Source organism: Gymnoscopelus microlampas (genome assembly GCF_963454915.1).
Source record: "Gymnoscopelus microlampas genome assembly, chromosome: 2".
NCBI lineage: Eukaryota > Metazoa > Chordata > Actinopteri > Myctophiformes > Myctophidae > Gymnoscopelus > Gymnoscopelus microlampas.
In genome coordinates, this window is record NC_139939.1 from 21911410 (window position 1) to 21927301 (window position 15892).

General features: G+C 41.8%; 1 protein-coding gene across 2 annotated transcripts in view; it reads left to right on the forward strand.

Moving 5' to 3' along the window:
* LOC311063728 (uncharacterized protein) overlaps window positions 1-4862 on the forward strand; it is a 10181-nt gene extending 5319 nt beyond the window's left edge. The window contains exons 8-10 of one of the 2 annotated variants that reach the window (XM_084083285.1): window positions 147-196; window positions 2278-2306; window positions 4462-4862. In XM_084083285.1, the coding sequence (XP_083939411.1) occupies window positions 147-196; window positions 2278-2306; window positions 4462-4536 (154 nt within the window). In that variant the 3' untranslated portion in view covers window positions 4537-4862. The remainder of the gene's footprint in view (window positions 1-146; window positions 197-2277; window positions 2307-4461) is intronic. The other variant, XM_084083286.1, reaches the window with a different exon arrangement.
* The last annotated feature ends 11030 nt before the right edge of the window (window positions 4863-15892 follow it).

Here is a 15892-nt window from a genome sequence, read left to right on the forward strand (position 1 = left end):
TAACATGATCAGAAGTGCATAATTAGACGTCTCATTGCGATAATGTTTCATCTAGGTTTTATCAGCGTCTAACAGTCTGTACAGATGTAGCAAACGTTGCAGAGAATCATCAGTGTTGTTAAAACGATGTGTGTTGCTCTTCTCAGAGAAGAAGCACAGTTCTGGACCAAGGTTCGTGCTAAAGACCGTGTTCTTGGTAAGCCCTCCTCTTCAAACCGACCCTCTGCACACATCCTTCTACCTCATGTTTCACTCAGGATTTCCTTTGACTCACTAAGTTTCCTATAATTTAATTTGTTAACCACTTACAACCTGGCTAGCTGTGCTATTCGGCATACAACAAAGTATAAGAATGTTTGTAAACAAACAGGTTTTTCTGGGTAGATGGACGCTTTCACAATATAAGGCACAAGAGTTCCAGGACGCGGGAAGGGGGGTGCTGAGGGTGCTGCAGCACCCCTGGTGGTGGGGAAGAGAAAGAAAAAAATTGAAAAACATTTTGAATTTTTTTTAGATTTTTTTTTTTTTTGTAAATTAAACAAATATATATCATTTTTAAAGTCTATATACACACTTATATATTAAAACAATTATGTATTTAACTTTGGGGAATGATATATTTGTTGAAAAAGGTGAAAAAATCGCGGGACACATGTAAAAAAAAATCGCGTGCGTGCAGAGCCCCCCGCCAAGCCCAGCACCCCTTGGCATAAATGACTTCCAGCGTCCCTGCCCAAGAGTACATTCAGTAATAAAGGTGAGGAACAACTATCGAGGTACCTTAGAGCCACATTAGAGGACAAAGGGGCAACAATCTATGGTGAATACATAATAGAATATTCATTGAATCCATAAGACAGTCTGGTTAAAAATCAGTAAAGTCATCGTAACACGAAGAAAAGCACAGTCCAGCTATTTCAGTCCAGACATAAAAAGGCCCTTCTCTTCAGAGGGTTACAGAAACGCTGACAGGTCGTAGTCCTCATTTAGTCCTTCGGGGCTGCAGTGTGCGGAGGGTGTAGATCCAATAGGCCTCCCTTCTGTGGAGGAGCTTATGGATATCTCCACGTCTGCGTGGCAGCTGTACCCTTTATATTCCTAAGTATCTAAGCGATGCGATGGTGTGTCCCATTTTGTTGAAGTGTAGGGCTACTGGGCTTTTGAGGGTTTTGGGTCTGATGTTGGAACTTTGTTCACTTATTAGTGTTTTGAGGGCCCTACCTTTCCAACATAGGAAAGACCACAAGGTCACGTCAGCATTTATATGACATTTGTGGTTGAACAGGTAAATAGTTCCTCTGATTCCTCTAATTGTCTTGCCCGTATGTGAGTGGTTGAAGGACTCACATCTGGAGGTGAAGCTACACTGCTGTGCACAAGAGCTGCATTTGAAATTGGCTGTGGGAATGCTGTCTAGGAATGTCAGGGGGGTTGTGATATGATCTAACCAGCAAAGATCTTATGTTGGGTGCACTTTTGTACACAATTTGTGGTGGTCCTTGATACGCTGACTTAAAAGCGTTGAATGCTATGCCAGTGTCTACCTATAATGTTGTCAATTACCTTTCCCAATGGTGAGTAGGTCAAAAACATTTGTGGCCTGTTCTTGGTACTGGAGCTTAGACACCCTGTCTGGGAAATATGATTAACGTTGTCCCTAGCCTCCTGTATCCATCGATCGGGGTATCCTCTCTGTGTGAACTTGCCCGACATTACTTGACACTGTTCCTTGAAGGCTTCCTCTGTGCTGCGATCCTCCGAAGTCTGTTGTATTGGCTGATTGGCAGGCTCTTTTTCAGAGCTGTGGGCTGATAAGAGTCACAACGGAGAAGGGTATTACCAAGGGTATTACCATTATCAGTTGACTTACGATACAAGTTGGTGGTAAGGGTATTGCCATTTTAACTACCGTATTGTCCAAGAAGTTAGTTTCACTTGTATCTGCGGTCACAGTGGTCATTTCAAACATTTCTACAGTATTTCAGTGTGTAATCATTTTCAAAGAAGAGAAAAGCTGTAGTTGCTACAGTATTAGCTTGGAATCCCCATCGATGATGTCCTTGTCAGGCAGGTTTCTGAACTGTCCACAGCCCACCAATGAGACGCAGAGTGAATAAAAAATAGAGTGATCTCATAATGCGCATTAGTTGTTCCTTTGGGTGGTTAATATTGCGATGTTTGTGTAAAACGGAAGATAATGGCCGATGTTTATGAGTTTTTACGTGCTTTACTTTGAACTGATACTGATAAATGTTATGTTTTTTCTTGTATTCACAGACTATACTCCAGTGAGCTTAGACTCTCAGGTAACCTTTTTCTTTCATAATGTTGGAGAGTTAATCAAGGACTAGTTTATTACCTACCATAGTCTATCAGGGCTTTGTCACATACTGTTTATGAATGTTAGCCTTGTTTTTTCCAGTGGTGGACAAAGTACTCAACTCCAATACTTGAGTCAAAGTATAGTACTCAACAGTATAAGGCCAACAGTATACGATACTCCTGGTCAAATATTACTCAACTACAAGTGAATGTTGCTCAGTCAAACTTATTTATAAGTTAAAGTCATAAGTAGCTAATATCCCAAAATACAAATAGCTAAGTAAAGAACACATACTCAAACAATTTAAGTACAGTACTCAAGTAAAAATACGTTGTTACTGTCCACCACTGTCCCCCCCCCCCCCCCTCCTGACATCTTCTTGCTTCCTGTGACAACACTGCACTGCTTTGACAATAAAGAAGAAGTGAGGCTAATATAATCATGCGTCTTAAGCTCATCACTGTCTCTGGAATTTCCTCCCAATTCACTTCTGTAAACCTTTCACATTCCTTTACGTATAAACATACACATACCCACAAATATATACATAGCCTACTGTGTATACATGCACGCATGCATACACGCGTGCACGCACGCACGCACGTAGTAGTAGTACAGTACCTCTCCCACAACAAACACACGTTGGCCCTGGGCCACTTTACACTAGCTATCATCACTCTCATTGGCTAATTAATCAGATGAAGGGGTTTCGTTAAGCTAGAGGCTGTCCAGGCTTTCTCTGTGTTCTGTTACTGCACAGTCTCTCTCTCTCTCTCTCTCTCTCTCTCTCTCTCTCTCTCTCTCTCTCTCTCTCTCTCACTCTCTCTCTCTCTCTCTCTCCGTTGGCTCCCACAATTTGCAAATGCTTCAGCCCAGTGGTGGAAAGTAACTAATTACAGTACCATTTTGAGGTGCTCCAGGTTGGGTGCTTTTCTCACCCTATCCCTAAGGCAGAGGTTCTCACTCGTTTTCATGTCAAGGACCCCCAAATTAATATGTATTTGGCCGCGGACCCCCATCTGACAATATTTTGTGTCAGAGACCCACATACAAGATTTGTGTTGTTAATATGTTAAAAAAATTAACATTTGTCAAGTGTTTTCAAGGTTTTTTGAAGAAAGTAGATCTGCTCGAATATCCAATATATATAGGGTTAAAGTGGTTCAATTTAATTTGATGCTATATTAACATACTTTGCTGGGGAGCCCCTGGAACCCCCTCAATGACCCCTGGACCTGGGCCCTAAGGGAGATGCCAGCCACCCTCCTCCGAAAACTCAATCTTGTACTTTTGATCAAGATCCACATTTCATGACCAAACTCAGCTCTCTTTTTGTCAAAACAATGCTTTTACTAACATAAAACCTGTAGAGCACTGGTTCTCAAACCTTTTAATTTCAAGGGCTACCAGCTCTGAGTGTTCAAATGAACCCGTAAGGGTCCGGGTCCATTTGAATGCTCTCAGAGTTACAGACCTATAAGGGTCCATTTGGAACCCGCCAAGGACCCCGGAAGGTCCCTGGACCCCACTTTGACAACCACTGCTGTAAAGGTACAATGATGGCCTCTTCTTTTCACTTCCTGTTTCACAGCTTCTTGTGACAAAGCTTATGATGCCCAGTATGCTGAGGCAATTTAGCCTATTCTAGTTTTCAAACATGCTTCTGTCATTCATATTGCACATGCCGATGTTGGTTTTGTTAGTTGCGAAATTTGCAGGAAATGTATGAGACGTTTTTTTTTTTTTTTTGGTAGAAAACTAAAGCTTGGACTGATACAATGACACAGTACTGCATGTACACAGAAAGATTTATCAATTTGTAACTCAGAGAGAGTATAAACCAAATGGACCTGTTTGGTTGCATTTGTACTCTCAGAGTTAAATTAACATTCATGATTTTTTGTGTGTGTGTGTGTGTGTGTGTGTGTGTGTGTGTGTGTGTGTGTGTGTGTGTGTGTGTGTGTGTGTGTGTGTGTGTGTGTGTGTGTGTGTGTGTGTGTGTGTGTGTGTGTGTGTGTGTGTGTGTGTGTGTGTGTGTGTGTGTGTGTGTGTGTGTATACACTGTATGTACCATATGTGTGTGCACATGTATTTATACTGTGTGTATGTGTGTGTGCATTTGTATTTGTTATATGCAGGAATGGGCAGACACAAGTACAGTCCACAGAACACCATTATGGAATGCTCTATCAACATTTGCAAACCAAACTTAGCAGTAAAATCTCTCTCTCTCTCTCTCTCTCTCTCTCTCTCTCTCTCTCTCTCTCTCTCTCTCTCTCTCTCTCCCTCTCTCTCGCTCTCTCTCCCTCTCTGTTTACTTCCTCTTGCTTGTAAATACAGCAACATTCAGCAACACAGTGCCATACAGTAGATAAAAGGATATGATGTAAGTTCCTATACTTGCAGCAAGGTTGTACATTTCGTGTGAGGATATTACATGTGTTTGTTCTTAAAGTTCTGAGTAGGCTACATAGCTCTATTCCTGTTGTTGTTGTTGTTGTTGTTGTTGTTGTTGTTGTTGTTGTTGTTGTTGTTGTTGTTGTTGTTTAGATCATTTTATATATGGAATTCCTCTTTTGTAATAAAACGTCATAATTTGTGTTGAGTTCTCTTTCTCTTGCAAACAGCAACACACCAATGCAGTGAACTTATATATATATATTTTGTAACTGCATTTTATGTTGTTCTTCCACTATACATATTATCTTCCACTTTATGTAAAATATGTAGTCATAAGTACTCCATCTTTTGCATAAAGTGGGAAGACAACATGTGCCGTTTAAGGTGCTAGTTTACCAGTGGTCAAGTTACATTGTAGTTCTACCACAAATCAGCAGGGGGCACTCTTTATACATCTTCATACATTGGTTGTTGAGAACAGACCTACAGCAGTCTTTCAAGATGACTTACCGGTAATGACTAAAGTGACAGACAGGAGGGTGTAAGACAGTGTTCTTTGATACTTTGGTATAAATCTAGTTCTTGTCTATATGTGATAAAGTAGGTGAGCCTACGCAGTAGCCAATCCGTTTATAGCTGCCTTAGAGGCATTAGCAAATCCCTTATCATTGGTGTATACAGTAACTGATGGAAACAAAAGTGCTGCAGGTAGTTACATTTTCCACATAATCACACACACACATGCACGCACGCACGCACGCACGCGCGCGCACGCGCGCACACACACACACACACACACACACACACACACACACACACACACACACACACACACACACACACACACACACACACACACACACTTGTGCTTACATGACACTGACCATGATACTGACCATGATACTGACCATGATACTGATTGCATACTGACCATGATACTCATGATATTGACATGACACTGACCATGTTACTGACATGACACTGACCATGATTACTGACATGATACTGACCATGTTACTGACATGACACTGACCATGATTACTGACATGATACTGACATGATACTGACCAAGATGATACTGACATAATACTGACCATGATACTGACATGATACTGACATGATACTGACCATGATACTGACATGATACTGACCATGATACTGACCATGATACTGACCATGATACTGACATGATACTGACCATGATACTGACCATGACACAGACCATGACACTGACCATGATACTGACCATGACACAGACCATGACACTGACCATGATACTGACATGATACTGACCATGATACTGACCATGACACAGACCATGACACTGACCATGACACTGACATGATACTGACCATGATACTGACATGATACTGACCATGATACTGACCATGATACTGACACTATATACTTATATACTGTATAACTGTTGCTACTGTATTGTAAGTGACGTCTCTTCCTTGCACAAGACACTGTGATATTCTTCCTCATTTTCATTTCTTTCTTTTTTTCAGCACACATCTTATGTATATTTGATATTGTTGTCCTGCTGTCTGACTTTGCCCCTTATTTCTTTCTCTATATTCTGCTATATTTTGTAACTGCAAAACGGGAAGCTTATATGGAAAAGAACATCACCCACTCTTCTACATTTGCAGCCCTACGATGTGAAAATAAAGTTGAACGTTGAAGCTGAGTTGTTTTAGTCACAACAGCGCTTGTGTTTTGGTCATAATATCTACAGTATGTTTGTGTTCCGGACGACAACATGGCGTATGGTCTGAACTCATCAGTACAAGTCAGACAGTAAGAGGACTGAGGAGGTAGAAACACTTTGTACCTGTAATATGTTTTTTTTTTTTATGGTAGACCATAAATCTTGTATAGAAGGGTTGTCATTGGGCCTCTGGCAATGCAGCAGAAAGCATAGCCTGCATTACTTTGACTTTTATTACATTTTACTGGCCTCCCATTGCAGGACAGCCACTAGGCTTCTATCAGTGTAAGTGCCAAACACACACACACACACACACACACACACACACACACACACACACACACACACACACACACACACACACACACACACACACACACACACACACACACACACACACACACACACACACACACACACACACACACACACGAATGCCATTATTACAATTCTTTGCCATTTTAACCAGTTTTTTACCCTTTATCTAAAGCTGAAAATAGCCGATCTACAAGCTCAGAATATGTCCCAGCATGACATTTTGTGAGCTTCTAGATCTGCAATTTTCGGTGTGGAACATCGGCGTGTAAATCAAGTATAAATCGGGCATAACTCCAGTATTAACCCTTAAACCTAAATGCCTAATTCTAACCCTAACCCCATTCTGAATTTTATCATAGTTGGAAGCACTCAAGTACACGCACGTATGCACGCAAGCACACACACACACACACACACACACACACACACACACACACACACACACACACACACACACACACACACACACACACACACACACACACACACACACACACACACACAGAGCGTGTATAAATATGTAATGACCTCTGCCCATTGCTCTGGCTCTCTTTGTCACTTTCTCTGACTCATGCGGGAGGGAAAATTGATTTGATGAATGATTCAGATGACAATGCCATTCGATTGGACAAATGAACACATTCCTATTCATGTCTGAGTCATAGTTCAAGGCTCAACATGCACACAAACGCACAACTGTGTACAGGCCAGTGTTCTCAACCTTTTTCTGGACCAATCTTGAGAATCATTAGCAGAATCGCGGCCCTGATTGATTGATAGAATACTTTATTAACAGTTGTGCAAAGACAAGCACAGGGAAGTACAGTTCATCTGAACATCCTCCATCTGACCTATCGGCTGCCCTGTTAGGTGGTCAGATGGGTGGGCCGCGTGAATTTTCGGAGGACGATTATTTTTACGTTATTATTTATTGGTATGCCGTTTTAATGTTAATGTTATATTATCATTCAAATCTTATGGTGTTTTGCCAATTATTTGGTGGCCCACTTGCAATACCCGGCCCACCGGTTGAGAACTAGCCTCGCGTGGCCAGACAATATCACACGACACACTGCGTGGATATTAGTCTGGTCCCTATCAACGATAGATTTTTTTCCAAGGGGCGGTTACAAAAAGATCCAAATAAGGTGATAAGCCCGCCCACATTTGGGTACTGGGCCTTGATTGGTCCCTCACGACTTCGGAGGGAGAGAAATGAAATCTCTATTGAGGGGGGCCAGACCTAATCTGCCGAGGGCTAAAGTGCGATGCAATTTTGCAAAGGCAGATTCGTCTGGAACCAGGCTAGTTGAGAACCAGTGGTACAGGCCTACACGTAAATGTAAAGTAAACAGCAGCAGTGTTCTACCTAATGGTATTATCTTCATCTCTTTACGTAAAGATAAGAGGCCTAAGAGATAAGTACTGACATACTACATACTGCTGATGAACTTAATGACACACTCTACACCTACTGTGATTTACCTTTACTATCATTTATTCCATACTTTGTTATAATTATTTACTCTAATTGTGCACATGTGTTGTGGCCTGCCGCCTTACATAGGCCACACTTTAGAACACATTTTGAATATCAAACCGATGGTTGCATGTGTGTCATATGTGTCTACACAGTAATATACTACTACTACTAATAATAATAATAATAATAATAATAGTAATAATAACAACAATCATTTTAATTTATCCATTTGTAACTCTGAGAGTGTACAAATGTAACCAAATGGACCATTATGTGCCCTTTTGGTTACATTTGTACACTCTCAAAGTTCAATTGACTCTGAGGATACGTCCCAGGATGCAGTTTGCTCCTTTTGATGTTCCTCAGGTTCTCTTTCAACTCTCGGCTGTGTCCTCAACTGATCTGCATCAGGCAGCATCATATTCTATTCTACTCTGAGAGTGTACAAATGAAACCAAATGGGTCCATCACCATAGTCAACACCATAGTCAGCACCATAGTCAGTGCCATAGTCATTCACCATATATTAACCATAGTCAGCACCATAGTCAACACCATAGTCATTAATCAGTCAGCACCATAGTCAACACCAAAGTCAGCACCATAATCAACACCATAGTCAGCACCACAGTCATTCACCATATTAACCATAGTCAGCACCACAACCAGCCCAACACCATAGTCAACATCATAGTCAGTACCATAGTCATTAACCATAGTCAACACCATAGTCAGCACCATAGTCATTAACCATAGTCAGCACCATAGCCAACGCCATAGTCAACACCATATTCAGCACCATAGTCATTAACCATAGTCAGCACTGGTGTATCTTCAGAGAATCTGACTGAAACTCTTGTCACACAGTTTTCAGTGGTAAGGTTTTTCTCCAGTGTGGATATGCTGGTGGGTCTTCAGCACAATGAAAGTCTTGTCACACTGTTAACAGACGTGGGTTTTCTTTCCTGTTGTAAGTCAGCTGAAGTGTTTATACTTCTCCTTGGCTGCGTTAAAGTCTTGGGAAACTGTTGTAACAGCGTGGTGACTGTAACATCTTGGTTTCTCTGTGTCTCCTGGTTTCTGGCTGTTTACAGAGTTGGTGATAATGCTGACAAGGCATCTGGCCATTCCTCAGCATTTGGCTGTAGCTCCTCTTGTGGCTCCTCTTCATTTGTTTATGGAGGGAGACCTGAGATGTGAAGGCATAATGGACACTCGGAACACAAGACCTTAGTCTGAGAAGATTGAGACCCCACGTCTTCCAGAATTCATCATACATGGAGATGAGGATGGAGTGTATCCGGCTGGCGGCTCTCTCTCTCTCTCTCTCTCTCTCTCTCTCTCTCTCTCTCTCTCTCTCTCTCTCTCTCTCTCTCTCTCTCGGTATCACTCTTTCTACCTCTCTCTCTTATCTCTGTATTCTCTCTATTTCTTCTCCTCTTTCTCACACTCTATCTCTAAGTATACGGTATATCACTTCCGCCCTGTGGTTGACTCTGTTTTCCTGTCTTAGTGGGACAAAGTGGATGAAAAAACAAAAAGGTTCCATTTGTACCCTCTCAGAGTTACAGACCCTTAAGGGTCAATTTGGACCCCTGGGGGGCTCCCAGACCAGATAAACAGTGTGTTAGACTCATTGAAAACACATGTCGGCGGTTCAGATAACTGCGCTAGGCCTATTTAGTTTAGTTTAGTTTATTAGCACATTGTTATAAAAATATAGAAACAATACATTAAATGACATGGAATCCTTTCCTTCATGGGAGAAGTCATTAAACAACAGGATTAAAAGTTCAATAAGAAGTATTGTACTTCTAATGTATGATGAGACTGTCATTTTTGTATTGGTTATTTTGTTATGTTAATACTTTCTCTAATGTATAATCTTGTATCACGCCCATGCATGAAATCCATGAAATTCATGCATGAAATAACTCATTATTCCTGCCAAGGGTTTATTCTTAGGAGCTTTTCCTTGATGGATTGAGGGTCTCAGGACAGTAGTTTGTTTCCTTTGTTAAGTATCGCTATACAAATACAGTACATTTGAGTTGAATGGAGTTAAAAGGGGACAACATTGGTGTCCCCGTTGGTGTTGGTGTTGGTGTGTGTGTGTGTGTGTGTGTGTGTGTGTGTGTGTGTGTGTGTGTGTGTGTGTGTGTGTGTGTGTGTGTGTGTGCGTGCGTGCGTGCGTGCGTGCGTGCGTGCGTGCGTGCGTGCGTGCGCGCGTGTGTGTGTGTCTGCGTGCGTGGGAGAAAAAGAAAGAGAGAGAGAGGGGGGGGGGGGGAGAGAGAGAGACTTTGAAATATTGCTCAAATGAAATGACCAAACATAAATTCATGAAATCCTTTTAATGCCATTTCATAATGGCTCACCAAAGTTATATCTAAAGGCCATTGTGTGCATGGGTACAGCACACATTGGCCTACTACTAGTATGCACATCCATTTTTGGCGCTGGTGCAGGACAAAATAAGTTACAACATCAAAAGGAAGCGAGGGAGACAAGGACCTGTGTTCTGGCAGTCCATTTGATTATATGCTGCAATATTACGCAATGCATAACACATTTGCTGTGTTGGTAGTGATAAAACGAAGACTGTAGTTTGAAACAATATGACTTACATCTTACATGCATAGTACGCACGCACACATACACTCACGTCTAACTATAAATTCCACAAATCTCTGTGTGAATCTGTCTGCCTGTCTGTCTGTCTGTCTGTCTGTCTGTCTGTCTGTGTGTCTGTGTGTGTCCTATGGAAATTTCCCAACTATCCCAAGTTGGGTCATAGTCTAGAATCTCTAGATCACAAGATCAGTAGTTTGGTTGGCTGATTATTTATAGGTCACATGACATCCATGGTTCCCAAACGGAGTGTCGAGGAACACTAGTGCCCTGGGATTTGGTGACGACACACATTATTACTGCAATATATACAACTATACAAACATTTTTCATTCTTTTTTTATTTGCTAATACTTTGTGAGCACCCATTTTATATATGTGTATATATATATACCTCAAGAAACAGTAAATGAAATATAGCGATCGATGCGACGCCTTGTGAGCTTGTAGATCTGCTATTTTCAAAGATTTCTTTTACATTTTAGACATGATAATTCTGCGTAATGAGTACTTTTGGTACTTTAAGTATATTCTGACACCTTATTTTTGTACCTTTACTCAAGTAAACTTTGAATACTGAACTTTTGCTTGTAACAGACTATTTCTGCAATAGGGTTTTGATACCTTTACTTTTTCCACCACTGTGTGTGCCTTGTGCACCAAAACATCTGAAAAGGACTGTTTTACATGATGAAGTGGAACAAGCGATGACAATCCAGTTTAGAAACTAGTACAATAATGTAGTGTTACCCACACACTGATGTTCACTGTCTGTGACACAGGTGTGACTCTGTATTCCCTCCTCTGCTTACTTCAAAGTAACACCCACACACACACACACACACAGCAGCAGAACGAGCGAATGTCCCAGGAGTCTCCAAATCACACGTATTTTTTCTGTGCTGCTGTTTATTGATGGTAGGACGGTAAACATGCATACTGCACACACATGCTTATACACAAGCCACACACACACACACACACACACACACGCGTGCGCACGCACGCACGCACGCACGCACGCACGCACGCACGCACGCACGCACGCACGCACGCACGCACGCACGCACGCACGCACGCACACACACACACACACACACACACACACACACACACACACACACACACACACACACACACACACACACACACACTCTCAGAGATGATACATCCCACCACACCCCATTCTCAGATTGGATTTCCTATAGTGTGTACAGCATCACACTCAGTCAGTATTATTGGCTGTGGCTGCCTACAATCCTATATGTATTTATTGCATGGATGGCCACTGCATAAGCCCAGCAGAGTATACAGTATAGCCATGCCTTACATTAATTCATAATTCATCGTACGACAGTGTGGCACAGTGACAATAACAGATCTACAAGCCCACAGTGCGTTGAGGAGAATAAATCGGGCTTAATTGAAGAAGAGTGGAGCAGCAGATAGACAGGCAAGCTTGTTTCACTGTTGTTTTTGTGGTGTCTTCATTTGCATCCCTTTGCCTACTGCATGCAACGTTTCATAGCAATTGGGGGCTGCTTTCATGATTTGTGGCATTTTGTGCAAAACGAGCCAGATGATGGGGAAGCAGGAAGCACCGTAGACAACAGGGAAGCGCCATGAGAAGAACCAAAGAAGACAGGGAAGCACCATAGGAGGCACCATAGATGACACATGGAAGCACCATAGGAAGCACCATAGATGACACAGGGAAGCACCATAGGAAGCACCATTGACCATTACACCATTGCACCATTAATCTGCCTTTTGATCACATGACTAATACAGAAATAATGTGCACCGATTTGCGTGAGGTTTGGACAAAATCTGTAGGAGCAATATAAACAAAATGTGTTTTGCAAAAATTGACACACACACACACACACACACACACACACACACACACACACACACACACACACACACACACACACACACACACACACACACACACACACACACACACACACACACACACACACACACACACCATCTCCACGCATTGTTTTATCCTCCTGGACAAAGGGCATCCGCTGCTAATCCTTTAAACACTGACTCTCACACAATGGTGAATTCATGCTTGGACAGCTTTTGGAAGACTCTGATAATAAAATATCATGGAAATAACTCAGGAGCAGGGCAGGCAATATACAGGTTCAGGCTGCTATGTTTGGAGACTTATTTTCGAGTCACCAAACCAGCGATTCCCACTGGTGGGCTGTGAGGCTATTGCAAATCCCCCCCCCCCCTCCCCCCTAAATAATTGGCTATTGAAAACATAACATTCATATAAAAACATCATAAGACTAAAAAGCCGAAAGGTTGCTGTGTTAAATGGTCAGATGGGTGGGCCGCGAACCACTGATATAATTTAGACACAGGATGCTTCAGGGTGGTAGTTTATAGTTGTGTTTGGGTCATCATGATTTTCTAGAATTATCATAAAAACTGTGTTTGATTTGAAAAAGAAAGACGTTTTTTGCCTAAAATAATATTCTAGGCAAAAACTGTCTTTTTCTTTTTTCAAAGGGAACAAAATGTTTAATGTGGTGTCAGGGACCGAGTTGGTCGGAAGGGGAGACACAGGGAAAACTTTGTTGGTTTTAAAATATTGCTCTCTTTTTTTTTTTCTTTCTTTTTCTTTCTTTTCTTTTTTCGTTGTTGCAAATTAATGTTTTAACAAAACAAATGTGCTCAACACAAAGGAAATTAAACTAAATAACTAAACAGACACTGGACAACACAACTGAACTGAAAACTGAACTAACCAGAATGACACAGGAGGTGGAAATATATAGGGACGGGTCAGACCACTGTTAATACAAAAGGGGGAAAAGACAAAGACTACAATTGAAACACACACTCAAAACCCCTGCCCCACCCCATGGTACAGAGGGACTGTGGTGCAGTCCAATTTCTCCAATTAGCTGTAGATCTGGAGCAGCTGATACCCATTGCTTTGGCCAGCCCATCATGTCCATGTTTGTCAGTCAACACCTCCCACAGAACTGGTAACTCCAAAGAAAACTCAGTCAAATCAAATGCAAATAAACTCATAGAAAAACAAATAATAAATTATGTAATTTCAACTTGTTAATAATGTCCAACTGAAAATAAACACACTAAATATATAAACCAACAGGAAGCGTTACCATACATTATAGTCTCTTATGTGTGGCTGCTGAGTCAGCCATCACATGTGGTCAACTTTCTCTAAAAGTAAATGCATGTATTATAATAAAACATATATATTCTGAGCATAAGCAGCGATAAAACATATCTCCATTGATGATAAAAATGAATGTCCAGAGGGGGGTGATATCAAAAACAGAGGTATGGATCCCCCCATTCTCCCCAGCAAATCAAACCTTGTGGGCCACAACACTCTAAATTACAAGAGAGCTCAGAGGATCTAATGTATCATGTTGAAGTGAGTGTGGTGCAGTGCAGTGTGTGTGTGTGTGTGTGTGTGTGGGGGGGGTATATTTCACACTCGCAGGCGTTCTGACTGCCATTACATCACTTACTTTAACACCATGACTCTGGTGATATACCGCCAAATCTGACAAAGTGGCAGTATTAGGGGGGCAGTCTCATGAATTCAAGCTTATTCATTTTGAACCATAGACTGTAAAAAAAAATATGGACAAAGCGAGCCCCGTTGGTTTCTACAGACCGCTTTGAAGCCACCTTTTCAGCGAATTGAAATCGACCATCTTTGAACTTCCCGTGCCGAAATGAAACCGGAAAGGACTGCTATTGGCTGCAACCGTAGCGAGGGCGGGTCTTCACTCGATAGAACCAGTAGAAGCCCTAAAAACATACCCTACTTTATCATTCATTTTAAAAAGACTTTAAACTAGCGATTGAAAACATATAAGTGTTTATGAAAATGTTTACTACGGTAATTCAAGTGTAAAGTCCGGCCAAAACCTTGTTCGCTTCTATTGAGAGTATATTGTTCTGCCAGCACTGGCCTGCAGAAGGTGAAATAGCGACATCTGCTGGACCATTCATTAACTGTATGCTTTAAGAGAACCAGGAAAAGAGCTTCAATTCCAGCGCCAGTAGTTTGGCCCTTGTTTTGAACACTTTGAGTTGCCATGACAGGACCCAGGAGGCCAGGACACAGTGTCACTGGCCTACGTCCAGTAAGAATAAGATGATGAATTATTCACTTGAGATTGTGGAGGTCACTAAAGCGTGGTCTGTTACGCTAATCTCACCAATACACAGGCCAATGGGACGGCGACAATGCATAAAGACTTCGTCTTATTAAACAGCCTCCATGCAGCAATTAGTTTAATGAGTCACAACCAGGGTGAGAGCAGAGTTATCAGGGAGTGTATCGGTGGTTTGGTGACAGTACATACCAGCCCCACTGAGGACAAACATGGACTGATGGTTTGAGGAACAGGGCAGGGCATGCTGGTAAACCACGTCATTATGAACACTGACTCGCCCACAGATGATGATGATGATGGTGGTCAATCATCACATCATCTGTACTGCACATGTCTGGTGTGGATAAGATATCAGCATGACACCATTTAGGGTAACGCATTCTGACTGAATCGGCCTGGGAAATGAAAGTGACTCATCACAAAAAGTCAACTTCTCCTCGGACAATGTGATTCTGTTTAACGATAAGATGATTTACACCAAGAGGAATACACTTTCTTCAAATTGAACACTTCCATTCAATGTGCCAAGGGCCTTTTACAAAATAACAAGTTATATACATATCATTTTGTCCAAAAACTGAGCACATCCATATTCAATATTTCATACAGTATAGGGCCTCTACTGAGTGCACAATTCAGCTTGCCTGTATTGATGCCTTACTGTTTTAAAACTAGTGTGAATAAATAAGTGACGCACAGTATATATGGACAGTGATATTAAAAATGCATACTCCCGGGCCGGACGGCTGGCGTAGCGGTTCGGCCACCTAGGCTCATCGCAGTCTGACAGCGTGTCGCGGGTTTGAGTCCCGATCCCAACAACCTTTGCTGCATGTCAC